At 41.7% G+C, this 13385-nt stretch overlaps 3 protein-coding genes and 2 long non-coding RNA genes across 5 annotated transcripts; 3 read left to right on the forward strand and 2 right to left on the reverse strand.

Annotated features, from left to right (window-relative positions):
* Positions 1-14: 14 nt before the first annotated feature.
* On the reverse strand, positions 15-1787 carry LOC120421709 (gastrula zinc finger protein XlCGF26.1-like). Its single transcript, XM_039584955.2, has 3 exons — positions 1588-1787; positions 1384-1526; positions 15-1325 (listed from the first exon to the last, which is right to left on the reverse strand). Exons 1-3 carry the CDS (start codon positions 1708-1710, stop codon positions 77-79), a joined length of 1515 nt encoding a protein of 504 aa, XP_039440889.1. The 5' UTR covers positions 1711-1787; the 3' UTR covers positions 15-76.
* Positions 1788-1888: 101 nt separating this feature from the next.
* LOC120421714 (oocyte zinc finger protein XlCOF6-like) lies at positions 1889-3864 on the forward strand. The gene is made up of 3 exons (XM_039584961.2): positions 1889-2164; positions 2225-2367; positions 2427-3864. Exons 1-3 carry the CDS (start codon positions 2009-2011, stop codon positions 3745-3747), a joined length of 1620 nt encoding a protein of 539 aa, XP_039440895.2. The 5' UTR covers positions 1889-2008; the 3' UTR covers positions 3748-3864.
* A 3960-nt stretch (positions 3865-7824) lies between these two features.
* LOC120421715 (uncharacterized) lies at positions 7825-9396 on the forward strand. Its single transcript, XM_039584962.2, has 2 exons — positions 7825-8027; positions 8093-9396. The coding sequence occupies exons 1-2, from the start codon at positions 7833-7835 to the stop codon at positions 8333-8335; spliced, it is 438 nt and encodes a 145-aa protein (XP_039440896.1). The 5' UTR covers positions 7825-7832; the 3' UTR covers positions 8336-9396.
* Positions 9397-10478: 1082 nt separating this feature from the next.
* On the forward strand, positions 10479-11562 carry LOC128093012 (uncharacterized). The gene is made up of 2 exons (XR_008212174.1): positions 10479-11007; positions 11070-11562. It is a non-coding gene; the product is annotated as an uncharacterized LOC128093012 (long non-coding RNA).
* On the reverse strand, positions 11518-12805 carry LOC128093013 (uncharacterized). Its single transcript, XR_008212175.1, has 2 exons — positions 12252-12805; positions 11518-12168 (listed from the first exon to the last, which is right to left on the reverse strand). It is a non-coding gene; the product is annotated as an uncharacterized LOC128093013 (long non-coding RNA).
* Positions 12806-13385: the final 580 nt, after the last annotated feature.

A 13385-nucleotide genomic window follows, 5' to 3' on the forward strand; every position in this document is an offset into this window, starting at 1 on the left:
TTTTGAACAGAAAGTTGCTTAAAATCATTTATTGAAAACAATAAAAACCAATACTGCTAAACGATGCTTCCTTCAATCACGTCTGAGTCAAATGGTTAGCCATGTGTTTACGCAGATAATCCTTCCGCGGATATCCGCGCCCACAGATTGTACAAACAAACGGCTTAATTCCCTGATGGGCCATCCGATGCCGCTTCAAATCCGTCGAGAACGCATAGCTAGCATCGCACTGGTCACATTTAAACGGTTTCTCTCCCGTGTGCATCCGCATATGCGAGTTCAGGCAAGACTTACGCGCAAAAGTGGCCGAACAAAGGGTGCAACTGAGCGGCCGATAGTCGGGCGCGTGTGTTATGTAATGATCCTTCAGATTTCCCTTAGTTTTGAACCCTTTCTGGCATATCTCGCACTTGAAGCGATCCTCTTCGATCGAGTGCGATTTCACGTGCTTCCGGAAGGAATCCTTAATGGCAAACGTTTTCGAGCAAACGGCACAAACAAACGGTCGCTCACCCTGATGACACCGTTCGTGGTCTGAGAGGGCACATTTATCGCGGAAGATCCTTCCACACTGCGAACACTGGTACTGCTTTGTCCGGTATGGCTTTGATTTGTGATCCATGAGAATACGCTTGGATTTGTACCGACGGTAGCACACGTCACAGCTGAACTGGTTCTCGTTTTCGCTTGAACACTTCTGACTTTCAGGCAGATGGACTTCGTTCCCATGTGCTCTGAGCTGATCTTCAGATTCAAACTGTTGGTAACATGCACAGCACTTTGGAAAAGGTCCTTTCTTGGGAACCTTTTCCTTTCCGTGGCTATCCTTGTGTTCTTCTAGTTGCGATGCAGAATGGAAGTCTTCTTCACATTCGTCACACTGAAAAGGCTTATCGGCGTACATCTCGCGTTGGTGAAGCTCCAAAGCTCGCTGTTTAGTGTACCGCTTGAAGCAGTTCGAGCACTCATAAGGTCGTAATTTGATGCGACGAGTATCGGTGATTCTGGATTCCTCGTGGATTTTGGAGTGCTCTTGGACCTGCTTGATACTGTGAAGTCGCGTTTTACACCTACAACATCGTTTAGGCGTCGACGTGTAGTTTGTTCGTTTAACTCTGACTTCCTCTTCTTGCTCGCCATGATCTCCATCGTCACTGAGCGCATCGAATTCGTCTTCAGAACTGTCAGCGGACTCATCTTTGATTGCGGTGATTTCCGCGGCATCGTTACAAGTATCCACAAATTGTTCGACAAATACAAGTTCCTCACCAAGTTTGTACTGCGGCTTAACCGAACATACCGTTCGTGGCTCTTTTTCTGATAACCTGAAATTCGAGCTTCTTTAAACATCCTAAAGAGAACATCCAATCTTGCAATAGCTACCTGTCAACTGAAGACGCATCTTCTAGCAGTTTCCTGAATTTGGCATCTGATTCAAGAAATCGAACCACAAAGCTGTAAGCAACTAACAGATCGTCTTTACAGCTTGTACAACATTCGTAGGGAAGACCATCGTTTTCATGAACCTGTTTGTAAACACAGTACAAATAAGTTGAGCAATCTTGGTTTGGCGTAATTGGTACTGACCTCTAGCTTAACGCAGCACCGTAACATCTCAATAAGCGAGCTTCCATTGAAGGAATCACTCAACGAAATGTTTCCTTCTAATGAGACGAAGCAAATCCGGCAGGGATCCTGTTTTGCTTCCATTTCTTTATCAGATAAAATCAAAACAAATGATAAGTACACAAGCCAATGCACTACCTGCTAATGATTGTTTACAAAACATTACGCTTCAATCATCGATGTTGATGGATAATACGCGATGCATTGAAAACGTCAACAACAACATACACACTGATGGTGTTGTGTTGTATACAATCCAAACGTCAAACCCGTTGTCACCTGTCACACACAGTTCGCAATCTTCCTTCTTATTTACATTCTAATTGGTGAGCTTCGTCCGAATCTTACAATCCCAAAACGCGATACACTGCCACGACGTACGATGACCGCCCACCCGGGAACCCTGTCCATGGACACATTCCACAGCTCCTGTCGGATCTGCTCGTCGGTGGTAGCGAGCGCTGTTCCGCTGAACAACTTCCCGGACAGCAGTACCAGCAGCTTGGCCGATATGCTGCGGTACTGTGTGAATCTAGAGGTAGGCGGAATTCGTTCTATAAACTTGTCTAGAACCGGATAAAATCTAGCCCTTTTCCAGATCAACGAATACGATGGTCTTCCGTACCAATGCTGTGAGCAATGCAAAGCGGACCTGGTTGTTGCGTACAAACTGGTCATCCGGTGCCATCAGTCCGATGCCAAGTTCCGGGGGTTGCTTATGGATAGCAAAACCGATGCTAGGTGAGTAGGCGGTGATGTCCTTTTTGTGATTTCACTAACAATTTCATCTACACCTTCAGGGATTCGTTGATGGAAAGTGATGAGTTTCCTCAGTTGGTAGACAGCTTGATAAAAACTGAAGTCTCCGAAGACGTGCTGAACGATGAGTGCGTTTACGCAGAACCACTGCAGCCGGAGGTGGATGTAAAGCCGATTGTGAAGAAAGAGAAACGCCGTGAAGTCTCGGAAGATAGTGATTCCGAAGACGACGATGAAGACTATGCTGATCCGGATTTTAAGCAGGAAAGTGAGGATGATGAAGAGGAAACCAGCAAAAAGCCAGTAACGAAGAGAGGCCGGAGACCAGCGAATAAGGAAATCAAACGATGCTGCAGATGTAAAGAGAAGCTGTCTACAATGGAGGAGGTGCTCCAACATTCGCAAACGGTTCATGCCAACACCAAGGTTACGGACCGAGCAAGAATGGAGGCGCGTCCGTACGAGTGTGACGTGTGTTTCAAACGGTACACCACCAGGAAAGCTCTAGCTCTGCACAAGGAGCAACTGTACGTTGAAAACGAATTCAAATGTGATAAGTGTGAGGAAGACTTTAAGAGCAAAAGTCTTCTCGATCAGCACATCGAGTCACACGCAAGGGAAATGATTCAACCGTATTGCAATCGCAAGGGACAACTACCGCGATGCTGCGCGTGCTACGAACAGTTTGAAAATGACGAACTACTTAAGGCACACGCCGCAGAAAACCACCAGCCGGAAAGTCTCACCGCAGACGATAAAGACAATCAGTATTCTTGCGACGTGTGCTTTCGACGGTACAAAAGCTTGCGAATCCTTCGGGATCATCAACTCAAAGCGTACCGCGTGCAATCGTATCAATGCGCGACCTGTGGCCGTATCTTTCGGGACAAAACGGCAATGGCCGATCACGAACGCTCGCACGAAGAAGGGAAATCCTTCGTTTGTCCAATTTGTGCGAAAACTTTTGTCATGAAGGACTCATTCCGGAAGCACGTACGAGCTCACTCCATAGCAGCGGATCGATACAAGTGCGAGGTGTGTGGAAGAGGATTCAAAACGAATTCCAACCTGAAGAACCACCTGATTACCCACAATCCGAACCACCGGCCGCTCCAGTGTACGCTGTGTCCATCATCGTTCGCCTGGAAAACCTGTTTGCAGGCTCATATGAAACTGCACACGGGAGAGAAACCATTCAAGTGTGATCAGTGCGACGCTAGTTATGCATTCTCGACGGATCTTAAGCGACACATCATGGCCCACCAAGGCATAAAGCCGTTTGTTTGTACTATCTGTGGGCGCGGATACCCACGTAAGGATTACCTGCGAAAACACATGGCCAATCACTTGACGCAGGCGTGATTAGTTTGTACTGATAAAGTTGATAAATCTTCTTTGTAAGCCCGTACTTTTGTTAAGATTTAATAAATAAAGTGGTGAAAGAGTAATACAACATTCATTTTTACGCTGACAAGGATACAACACTGACGAATCCCATCCCTTATAATGACAGTATTCAAACATTAGTCTAAATTTCGAAGAAATTCTATAGCTATCCTTTGGCACAACAATTGCTTTTGAAACACTTGACTTGACGTAGTGCACTTACCTTTTTTAGTTGATCTTGTCTCATTGTAAAAACCCTGAAAAAAGCAAGGAAAACAATTTATTATATATGGGATATTACTTAAAACCATCATATGAGTTATATTCTATGCATAGAAAAAAAATAAAGCCATACAGCCCATGAATGCTATTGTTTGTTTGAGGTGTGCGTTGATAAAAATACTATTTAATCAAAGTAGCCATTTTTCGATTATTCTTCGGTCCAAATATGCCATTTGGCGAAACATTTTGAATATTGTGTGACATTTGTGAGTATTTGCTAACGCGTTGCAACAGCGGAATCTAATTAGAATCGTACACAAATTCCGTTTCAAACGCAACAACCGGTTCGAACACGTTATAATTTAAAATCAAGACTAACATTTCGAACGAGCCAAAAATTCAATATTACACCCTTTTGAAATGTTAGTCTTGATTTTTTTGAAAATATTGTTTTCGAAAAGATCGGAAAATTTCACGAATGTTTCATATTTTAACATTGTAAATCGGACCATTAGTTGCTGAGATATCGACATTAGAAAATGGTGGGTTGTTTGGGTGAGACTTAGAAACTATATTCCAAAAAGTTACCTAAAAATGGCTTTAACTTGAAAACGGTGCACTTTATCTAAAATTCACTGAAGTACTTTTTGATTGCAAATTCGATTTTACAACAAAAAATGAAGTTGAAAAATGTTTGCTACCAATATTTAGATTTTTTGAAAAAAATCTGTATTGATTCAAAAAATCATAACTCGGTCAAAGATTTTTTGCCCATTCTGGAATTTTCTGGAAAGTTGGCATTTGATGTCCTCTAAAACATATCAAAAAATAAAATAAAAATAAAAATAGTGTTTTTTTTTTTGCAAATCAAGTTTTATTGACAAAAAGTAAAATTAAAAATCACCGATTTTTTTACCGTGTATATTTTTTTTTTTCATTGTAGTCCATATCCATACCTAAAAGTTTGCCGAAGACATCAAATCGATCAACAATTTCCTTCAAAAGATACAGATTTTTGAATTTTCACATATCATTTTTGTATGGACAGCTGCAAAATTTGTATGGAAAATTATATGAACGAACTAATGATGCAAAATGGCTTCTTTGGGCATACCAAAGGTACCAAAAAAGTTTCAGCCGGATTAAAAAATACAAAAAAAAAATCGAATGACCGAAATCTCAGAGAATTGCTCAGCTACAGGTGGTTGAGTGTCAAACTCGAATTTTGACATTCACTCAAGAAGAGAAAAGCAAAAAGAAAAAAAAGAAGAATGCGGTCTGAAATGATCCAGAAATTTGTTCCTGGTGGCACGTCAGTTCATCAGTGGTTATGTTTTAAGAATTGAATTAAACATCCATTTTAAATCCTTTGCGATCGAACAAAAGATACTCAGGAAAATAAGCTATAGTAGTTGTTCGGTAACCGGGCGTTGTTTAACTGGGTGTTCGATAACTGGGCCGTAGCCCAGTTAAAAAGCAGACAAACGTCAAAAATCCAAAACAAACCGAAATCACCGAGGGTATAGATGCAAAAATCACGTTCAATAAATAAAAAAAAACTTTTTTCAAACTTATATGTAATTTCAAGTCATAATTGAATTCGCAATTCGCAATTCGCAATTTTCAGTGTAAGAACGGGCCTTGACCGATCTTATGCACCAGGTTCCCGACGAACTCGCACTGCCCTTACACCTACATCTCACCCTTGCTCTGAGTCAGTACGAGCAACACGCTAGAACACGCTTTGAGTGTTCGTGCCAGGCATGCACACCTTCTTTTCCGGTTACGCATTTTAACTCGGCCGGGGTGGTACATTACGTAGGGTTTGATGTAAGTATAAGCGCCTAACCATTTATAGTGTGCCTATCAACTTTCATTAAAGCAAAAACTGTTATATTTTTAGTTTGAATTCAAAAACTAATTGTTATTTACTGTGTATTGTTTTCTCCTGAAATCTTCCCTATTGTTGAGTCTGTTTATCTGTTGCTATTTCTTTTGTCGCGGTGTTTTGTTACAATTGTTGGTCCTAAGCATGTTATAAAAATTTACCAAAAATACAATAGTAATATTTGTGTTAATCATTTAACCATTCCATAAATTGAGTAAGGGCTCAAACCTCACTTGTTTGAAAAAAAGGGTGAAGATTGAAAACAATAGACAGTAAAAGAGAATTTATTTTATAAAAATCAAGTATCAATAGTAAGAGATGATGAGCGTATTTTGAAGAATAAAAATGAGAAGCTAGATGTATTAGATGTAAAATTAGACAATAGTTAATAAATAGAGATGCAAAACAAGCTTAGATTATAGTAATGATAATTTATAGGACAGATAAAGAATTATTCAAATAAATAAATTCGCAATAAAATCAAAAAAGATTAGGCAAATGAACAATAGACTTGATATTACTAGTACATTAAGGAAAAGTATATTTTTAATGAAAAACACAAAGTTTTTACAGCAGTATCAATTGATAGAAAAGAGTGGAAAAGCTTTGAGAGATAAGAGAATCAAAAGTTAGTAACATTAAAATCAAATGTTGGATATTAAATAGAAGAATCAGTGAAGAATTGGGAATCAGAAGAGCAAAACAAAAATAGGAGATAGGTGGTAGCTGAGAATGCAGAGAAGAGAAACCCCGTTGTGCGATGTTTCAGGTACATCCACAGCAGTTGACTCAACATACAGCGAATCAAAACAATACCGTCTACAATCACAAATTACTTCCCTTTCCCACATTGTCGCGCCCTTTTCTTTTAGCCGTCTCGACTCTGACCCGCGGTGGTCAAAGGTATACGATCCGTTTCCACAGGCCACCAGCTAGGTCATCATGAAAACCAAGCCAACGTGGAGGTAAGAAAATAGGACACTCGCCAGGAACCAGAGCTATACTGTTCTGATCAAGATAGTTCGGATGATCTAACAGAACTACGGATGTAGTTAGTTACGCTCCTTCCAGGATGTTCCTTACGTGGACGTCAACCCAAGAGCACGCAACAAGGTCAGTGCCATTGCATGCTCTTAGGTATCAATCCTTGGCCTGCAATTTCAAGTCATAATTGAAGAAATATAAATAGTAATCAGTGTAAATAAATTTGAGTAATTTTAATTTTTATATTTCATTTAGAAAATATTATGCATCGGTAGTCCCCTCGTTATTTTTCGTTCAGCCCAGTTAGCGAACAGCATCCCTGTTTGAAAAATGTCGCACGTCGTACGAGATGTCGCACGGATTTGATTTTACCGTTTCGATATCGATTGGTCGAAAGGACGACAAATGGACGACAAACAATCGACATGCATGACATCGTTTTTTGCATCGATTTTCTGACAGATTGACGTTTCGGCGGCGTCGGCAAAAAAACTTTGACAGTTTACATCAAGCAAAAATTTGTTCAGACTGGATTGAACAAAAGCTAAAAATTGAGGTTGAAAATGTAGTGTGCAAAACCAAATCGGAGCAAAAAGTTGGTTGGTAAGTTGGTTTAAGTAGTTAGAGGTAGTTAGTTACTTTCTATTTCTATGAATATTTATTGGGAACCGTTCTTTACCTCGTGTATTCAGATGCAGTACAGCCGGATACCGAGCCACACGTGGAAATATGGTTCGAAGCCGGGCATGGCATTGGCCTCCCCACAGTCAGCACCGATCCTGGCCCAAGGCCAACACCATCCGGCTGGCGGTAAAGGCGGTCTCTTCAATGTAAATACCACCAAATTCTTTCATCATCCTGTCGCCTCTCTTACGAACAGTGCCACTAATCCACTTGATCCTACTCCGCAGATGCAGTAGTTTCCGTTGCCCAATTCGCTACCCCCCCCCCCCCCCCCCAAACCATAATGAAGCGTGGCGAGCCATTTCCATCATCAATCCTAAAATACATGAGGACGTACATGCAACGATTTGGCTTTTCCTACCTCCTCTTTGACATCTACAGCCGGATCCGGAGCTCAACAACAACAACAGCAGGCTTCACACAACAGCCTCAACCTGCCGTCAACTCCGACCTACAACACAACTCCTCCGAATGTAATGTAAGTTCCACTGTACCCAGCCGTTGAACCAGACAATAATAAACACCTCACATCATCCTCACCAGGCTACTCCTGAACTGAGCGGACCTCCCGCCGGCATGGGACCGATGCATCATAAACCACCAACACATCTCCGCCATCCGCCGCCACACGTTCACCAACACGGACCGCCACAGATGCAAATGTCCCCGCACGATCACCGCTGCGGACTAGAGAACCTCTATGTTCTCTTATCATTTCAACACCCAGCAGCATCTAACGCACCATCCGAGCCCCGCGGAAATGAAGCAAGAAGTCACCCAATATAAGCGGAAGTGCCGGAGCGGTTCAAACGCAAGAATCGACGGAATTTGCGCCACCGACAGGCCAGCGAAGGCCGCCACCGCATCGATGATTCCTGCCAAAAAGTCGTGCTAGCTTAACCTCATCGAGAACGACGCGGAACAGTGGGTTCCGGACAATCCATCCAGAAAGCAGAAAATACTCGCGCGATCAGCTGATGCAGCTCAAGAATACGGCAACGGCATGCAAAACAAAAAAACGCGAATCTGCACAACAGATTGGAGAACGTCTTGGAGAACTACTCGTGCGTGGTCCAAACGAAAAGGGCATGAGCGAGCATCTCCGAGATGCTTCTGCCACCGTTCATCAAAGGTTGCAAAATTATTTCCGAGATGCTGCTGCCAGTCCTGCTACTAGTGGCGGAGGAAGAGGAGTCGGTGGCAACATGAGCCATATGAGACAACGATACATTCCAAAACGACCGTCTTAGCAGGGCAACAGCGGCCAGTTCGGATCACAGTCAAACAAACAATCCCAGCATGGTTCCGGATGTGTATCGCAGGTCCCAGATGCTCAAAGACATCCGGGAGAAGACGATGGGGGTGGACGAACGACCCACGGAATCGAACTCGGTCGTCGTGGGATGGCCAACGGCATCAGAACCAGAATCTATGGGATGGCCAATGGCCTCAGAACCAGGATCTATCTCAGTTATTTTGAAAACAGTGAAATTAAGTGCAGTGATAGTGAAAATGTTCGGAAGGTTATTCCAGTATCATGTTAAATTACAAAAAAATAATAACAATCCTATATAATAATAAAAAACTTGAATTTTTCTTTAAAAAAAGCCTAAATATAACAAATGACAGCACACGACAAAGGCACGACATTCTAAATAACAAAACCGTGCGACATCGGTCGAATGTCGTACGACAATGTCGTACAATTTCGATTATCGATCGCACGACAAACACGACTTTTTGGTGCAAAAACGTATGACATTCGCGCGAAAGTCGCACGACATTGTCGTGCGACGTCGTACGAGTGCACGGACGACAAACGACGGACGTCCGACGGACTTTTCAGTCAGGGATTCGGTGACTGCGCTACGTTCTCAGCCCAGTTACCGAACAAGTAGGGTAGAGTAGTCATCAATGAGACACGGGGAACAATGATAAAATGGCTCTAACAAGTCGTAGTTTCAACCAATCTGGCTCATATTTGGGGGAAAGGTGTGTCTACTGGATACACGTCTGCCATTATAGTGACTTTGGTTATGGACGCTCCCTTGAAGAGTTATTCATACATGTTTGATTCCTACTGTATATCGTTGTGAACAATAATATCACCTCAAACTGCATTAACTGAGTTAGGGACGATTTTAGCTCAAATTTAGCCTTGCGCAAAGCAAACTGTCAAACTTTGTGAGCGTTTTTCTCTGAACACAAAGTTGATTTACGATGGGATGGACCAATTTGATTGAAATTTGAGGTAAAGACTCTATAGATTATAAGATAATGACAGATTCCTGAGATTTTTTGATTAACCATTTCAATTATTTTTTACTTTAAATTTAGTTTGGTAGGGCCAATTTATTGACTAGGCCCAATTTACGGACATTTAACCTAGTATTGATTTACCTGCAAGCACCATGGCGAAAATTTCTTTGCAGCTCTATCCTAACTCTGTTCAACTTTGTCATAACATGCAGATTTCTAAACATAAACCACCATCACTAACTTTTTTTCCACTTGATTTGAACTAAACTAGATTGAGTGCCAACATAACCCCACATGTTTATGCTGGTTTATGTTGTGACATCAAACGCTACGAAAACATATTTTAATCATTTGCACAATAAACACATTTGCAAACACTTGACCCGTCCTTTTCAGGAAATTGGATAGAAACTATAAGTTTCGCTCAAATTTTAAAGTAAAACTACCTTCACTGAGTTCAAAAACACAAAAAATTAACTGATTTTTCACTGAAATCTCTCGCGTACGAATCGTTCGGCTTCCCGCCATGTTTACCGTTTGCTAAACGGAGTGGGCGCCCTCGATTTTACCGACTGAGGCTAGTTTGGCCACAGACTTTCCAGATGTCGTACTGGGAGAACTCGTGATGCCCATGATGCAGAGTGTAAAATGAAACACAAGATTCTCGATAATTCAAGCAAAACATTGTAAAACGGCCGGTCTCATTTTTCAAAACATTGAGAAAATCAAGGATGAAATTTGCAGTTAGTTTTTTAATTCCTATTTCAAACGGATAAAGGTGTCTGCAAAAATTATTCACTCAATTTGTGTAAAACTAGTATGGTTATGCATCCTTATGTTGAAATTAATGAAAAAACATAATTATCCCGATAAAATTAATGAAAAAAGCACATAGGCCTCGAGCGAAAGTTTTACCAGTGCGGGATCGGATTAGACCCTTTGCGTGTTAGCGCCTTTGCAAACATCGACAGTTTCATTTTCCATTTTGGCCCCGGGCCAAACACGATAACAGTTTGTTTTTGTTTTCCTTTTGTTGTTTTGGCCGCAGGCCAAACCCAAACAACTTTTGCTTTCGTGTTTGGCCTTTCGTTTTAAAAAATATATTTATTTTTTTTAATAGTTTTGAGCGGTTAGTGATCTTTTTTTGACAAAATTTCATGTTATCAAGTGTTCGCTGAGTTTCTCCTCCATTCGCAAAGGTAAGTTCATGGTTTTAATATTGTAATTTTCAACACAGAGTTAATTTCATTTTGGCTTCCAGCAAGTGGCAAACCTTCGCGGATTTTTCGAAGCCGAACCAACCGTTGGAGCTGGCCAGTTACATCTGGTTTTTCGTGCACGGTATCCCTCGAGTGTAAGCTGAGACTGAAGCCGGAACAGCACCAACCAGGGAAATTACTTCGCTGGAGACCGTGGACGGTGGTTTGAGAAGTTTTTGGCCACGAGTAGGTGGGAAAAATGCTTGGCTGTCTTGAGTGAACTGCTTCACTTAGCTTACGGGTGGATTTGACAAAAAAAGCGATTCGTATTTACTGCGACAAGGAATTGCTAATCTGAGATTCAACATTTAGAGAAGATAAAAAGTGATGTTTTAAGGTAGTTATACATACTGGTACTAAGACCATCAATTCTGTACTTTTCACCTAATCGATGTTTGTTATCATTACCAGTCATGAGGAAAGGATATTAAATAAATTATAACATTAATATGATTTGCCGTCGTTTGTTTTAATATGTATAGTAAATGGCTAGAATCATCATGACACACGTCTTGAGGATCCCAGAAATACTGGGAAACTTTTATTTAAAGTAAATCTTTGTTAGTGAAAAAGTAAAATCGTTATTTGGAGACGTCGCGGATGGCGTTGAAACGCGAAGGATTTGTCAGTCAAAGTGGCGGTTGGCGGTAGTTTTCAAAGAATGAGTAACACGTGTTGGATTTCGACTCTGGAACGGCGCTGACTTGTACTGGCCGCCTTTGCTTTCGGTAACAAATTTGTAGCGATTCTCCACCAACACCTTCCTCGATCTCGATCTCTTCACTTTGGTGTATGACCGCGTCCGAGGACAGCATGTAACGTTTTGGACCCTGGCGCATCCGCTGCTCCGGCGACGAAGTGTTGGCGCTCGTGTGGCCACTTCCGCATGCCTCATCAGTGCTTGACAACATTGCCGGGTTGTTTCGGAAGTCGATCCATGAAATAGTCGTTGGCGGAAGTAGGTTCTGTTTAACTTCGTTGCTGCTTAAGCGGGACTGATGGTAAACGTCCGTGCGGCCGAAGGTTTTCCATCGCGAAAGAATAATTTAATTATTGCAGAAGCGCGGACAGGAATGTGTGCTAATCTTGGGGCTGATGGATCTGAAAGTGGAAGTTAAATTCAAATACTAACGAATTGCTGTTGCGATCACTATCCGTATGTCTGATTTCACCGCTTTCCTTACTTCCACCGGTGGATGAAGCCGAGATGAAACAGAACGCGCCAGGCCATTCCCGCCAGTACTGGCTGAACTGATCGATGTTCGCGTGGACCAGGTTGGTGAGGTCGTCCTTTTTCGACGCATCCGGAAGTTGAAATGTGATCCGTGGCCTCCCACGGCGTCGCTAATCTGTTCCGTTCCGTCCGCTGTTTTTTAAACTAATTTGAACCAAGTTCCATACCTTGTTTCGTTGTTTGTTTTGAAATACATTGTTTTGGCCATGGACCAAACACGATTTCAAAACAAAACAACCCAGTTTCCACATTGACCCTTTGAAATAAAGTGTCTATGAGTGTTTTGGAAACAAACTAAATTTCTTTGACTTTGGCCTTTTGTAAAACAGTTATTTTTTCATATAAATAACATGTTTTTTTATATAATCCTCGATATGTAGCGATAGTTAAAGACTTTTGGCATTGTTTGCACAAAAAATCTGGTTTGTTTACATTTTGGACTTAGGACCTTTTACATTGTTTTGCTTGAATTTTAAACTATTAACTCGACTAATAAAAACAAAAAAAAAAGGAATCCCGATGGTTTAACAAGAATCGCTGTCAATCTGTGGTAAAACCAACGAGGTTTACTGATCTGCTAGGTTCGTTTCCAAAACACGTCCATTTGTGTCGGTTGACCTAATGAAGCTCGGTAAAATGGAAAACTCCCCCTGCAGGAGCACACCTGCTTCCATGCTACAACATTCAGCATAAAAGGCGAACAAACCTCACTTTGATCTGTCATGTTGGGTTTTGTTTACAACCCCTCGTGAGTGTGGTGCTGTTGCATACGAATTTCCACCCACCACCTCTTCGGGCAAAACAATCGCGATTTATTTTTGGAATATTTTAAAACGCTTTTACGCTTGGTTGGTTTTCTAAAAATATTCATTCCACAGAAGAAAAAAAAAACGCATTTCATGTTGTGACGCGTGTGTGTACGCGGCTCTGCATTTCTGGTTGGAAAGGCGCGACCGTTCAACGACCACCTACCGATTCTAGCGCTTTTTTGAATCGCACTGTGAAACGATCTAGTCAATCGCTGTCGCTTTTTGATCGGAACCGATTTAATCGCAATCATGCAATAGGTTCAATAGTAAATGAT

Source organism: Culex pipiens, chromosome 2 (assembly GCF_016801865.2).
Source record: "Culex pipiens pallens isolate TS chromosome 2, TS_CPP_V2, whole genome shotgun sequence".
NCBI lineage: Eukaryota > Metazoa > Arthropoda > Insecta > Diptera > Culicidae > Culex > Culex pipiens.

Excerpts from the sequence above, each read along its gene's own strand:
- LOC120421709 (XM_039584955.2), bottom strand. The coding sequence starts at position 1,710 with ATGGAAGCAAAACAGGATCCCTGCCGGATTTGCTTCGTCTCATTAGAA. Across the intron at positions 1,527-1,587 it reads GGTGCTGCGTTAAGCTAGAG|GTTCATGAAAACGATGGTCT; the intron begins GTCAGTACCAAT and ends GTTTACAAACAG. Across the intron at positions 1,326-1,383 it reads GATGCGTCTTCAGTTGACAG|GTTATCAGAAAAAGAGCCAC; the intron begins GTAGCTATTGCA and ends CTCGAATTTCAG.
- LOC120421714 (XM_039584961.2), top strand. The coding sequence starts at position 2,009 with ATGACCGCCCACCCGGGAACCCTGTCCATGGACACATTCCACAGCTCC. Across the intron at positions 2,165-2,224 it reads GGTACTGTGTGAATCTAGAG|ATCAACGAATACGATGGTCT; the intron begins GTAGGCGGAATT and ends GCCCTTTTCCAG. Across the intron at positions 2,368-2,426 it reads GATAGCAAAACCGATGCTAG|GGATTCGTTGATGGAAAGTG; the intron begins GTGAGTAGGCGG and ends CTACACCTTCAG.
- LOC120421715 (XM_039584962.2), top strand. The coding sequence starts at position 7,833 with ATGAAGCGTGGCGAGCCATTTCCATCATCAATCCTAAAATACATGAGG. Across the intron at positions 8,028-8,092 it reads ACAACTCCTCCGAATGTAAT|GCTACTCCTGAACTGAGCGG; the intron begins GTAAGTTCCACT and ends CATCCTCACCAG.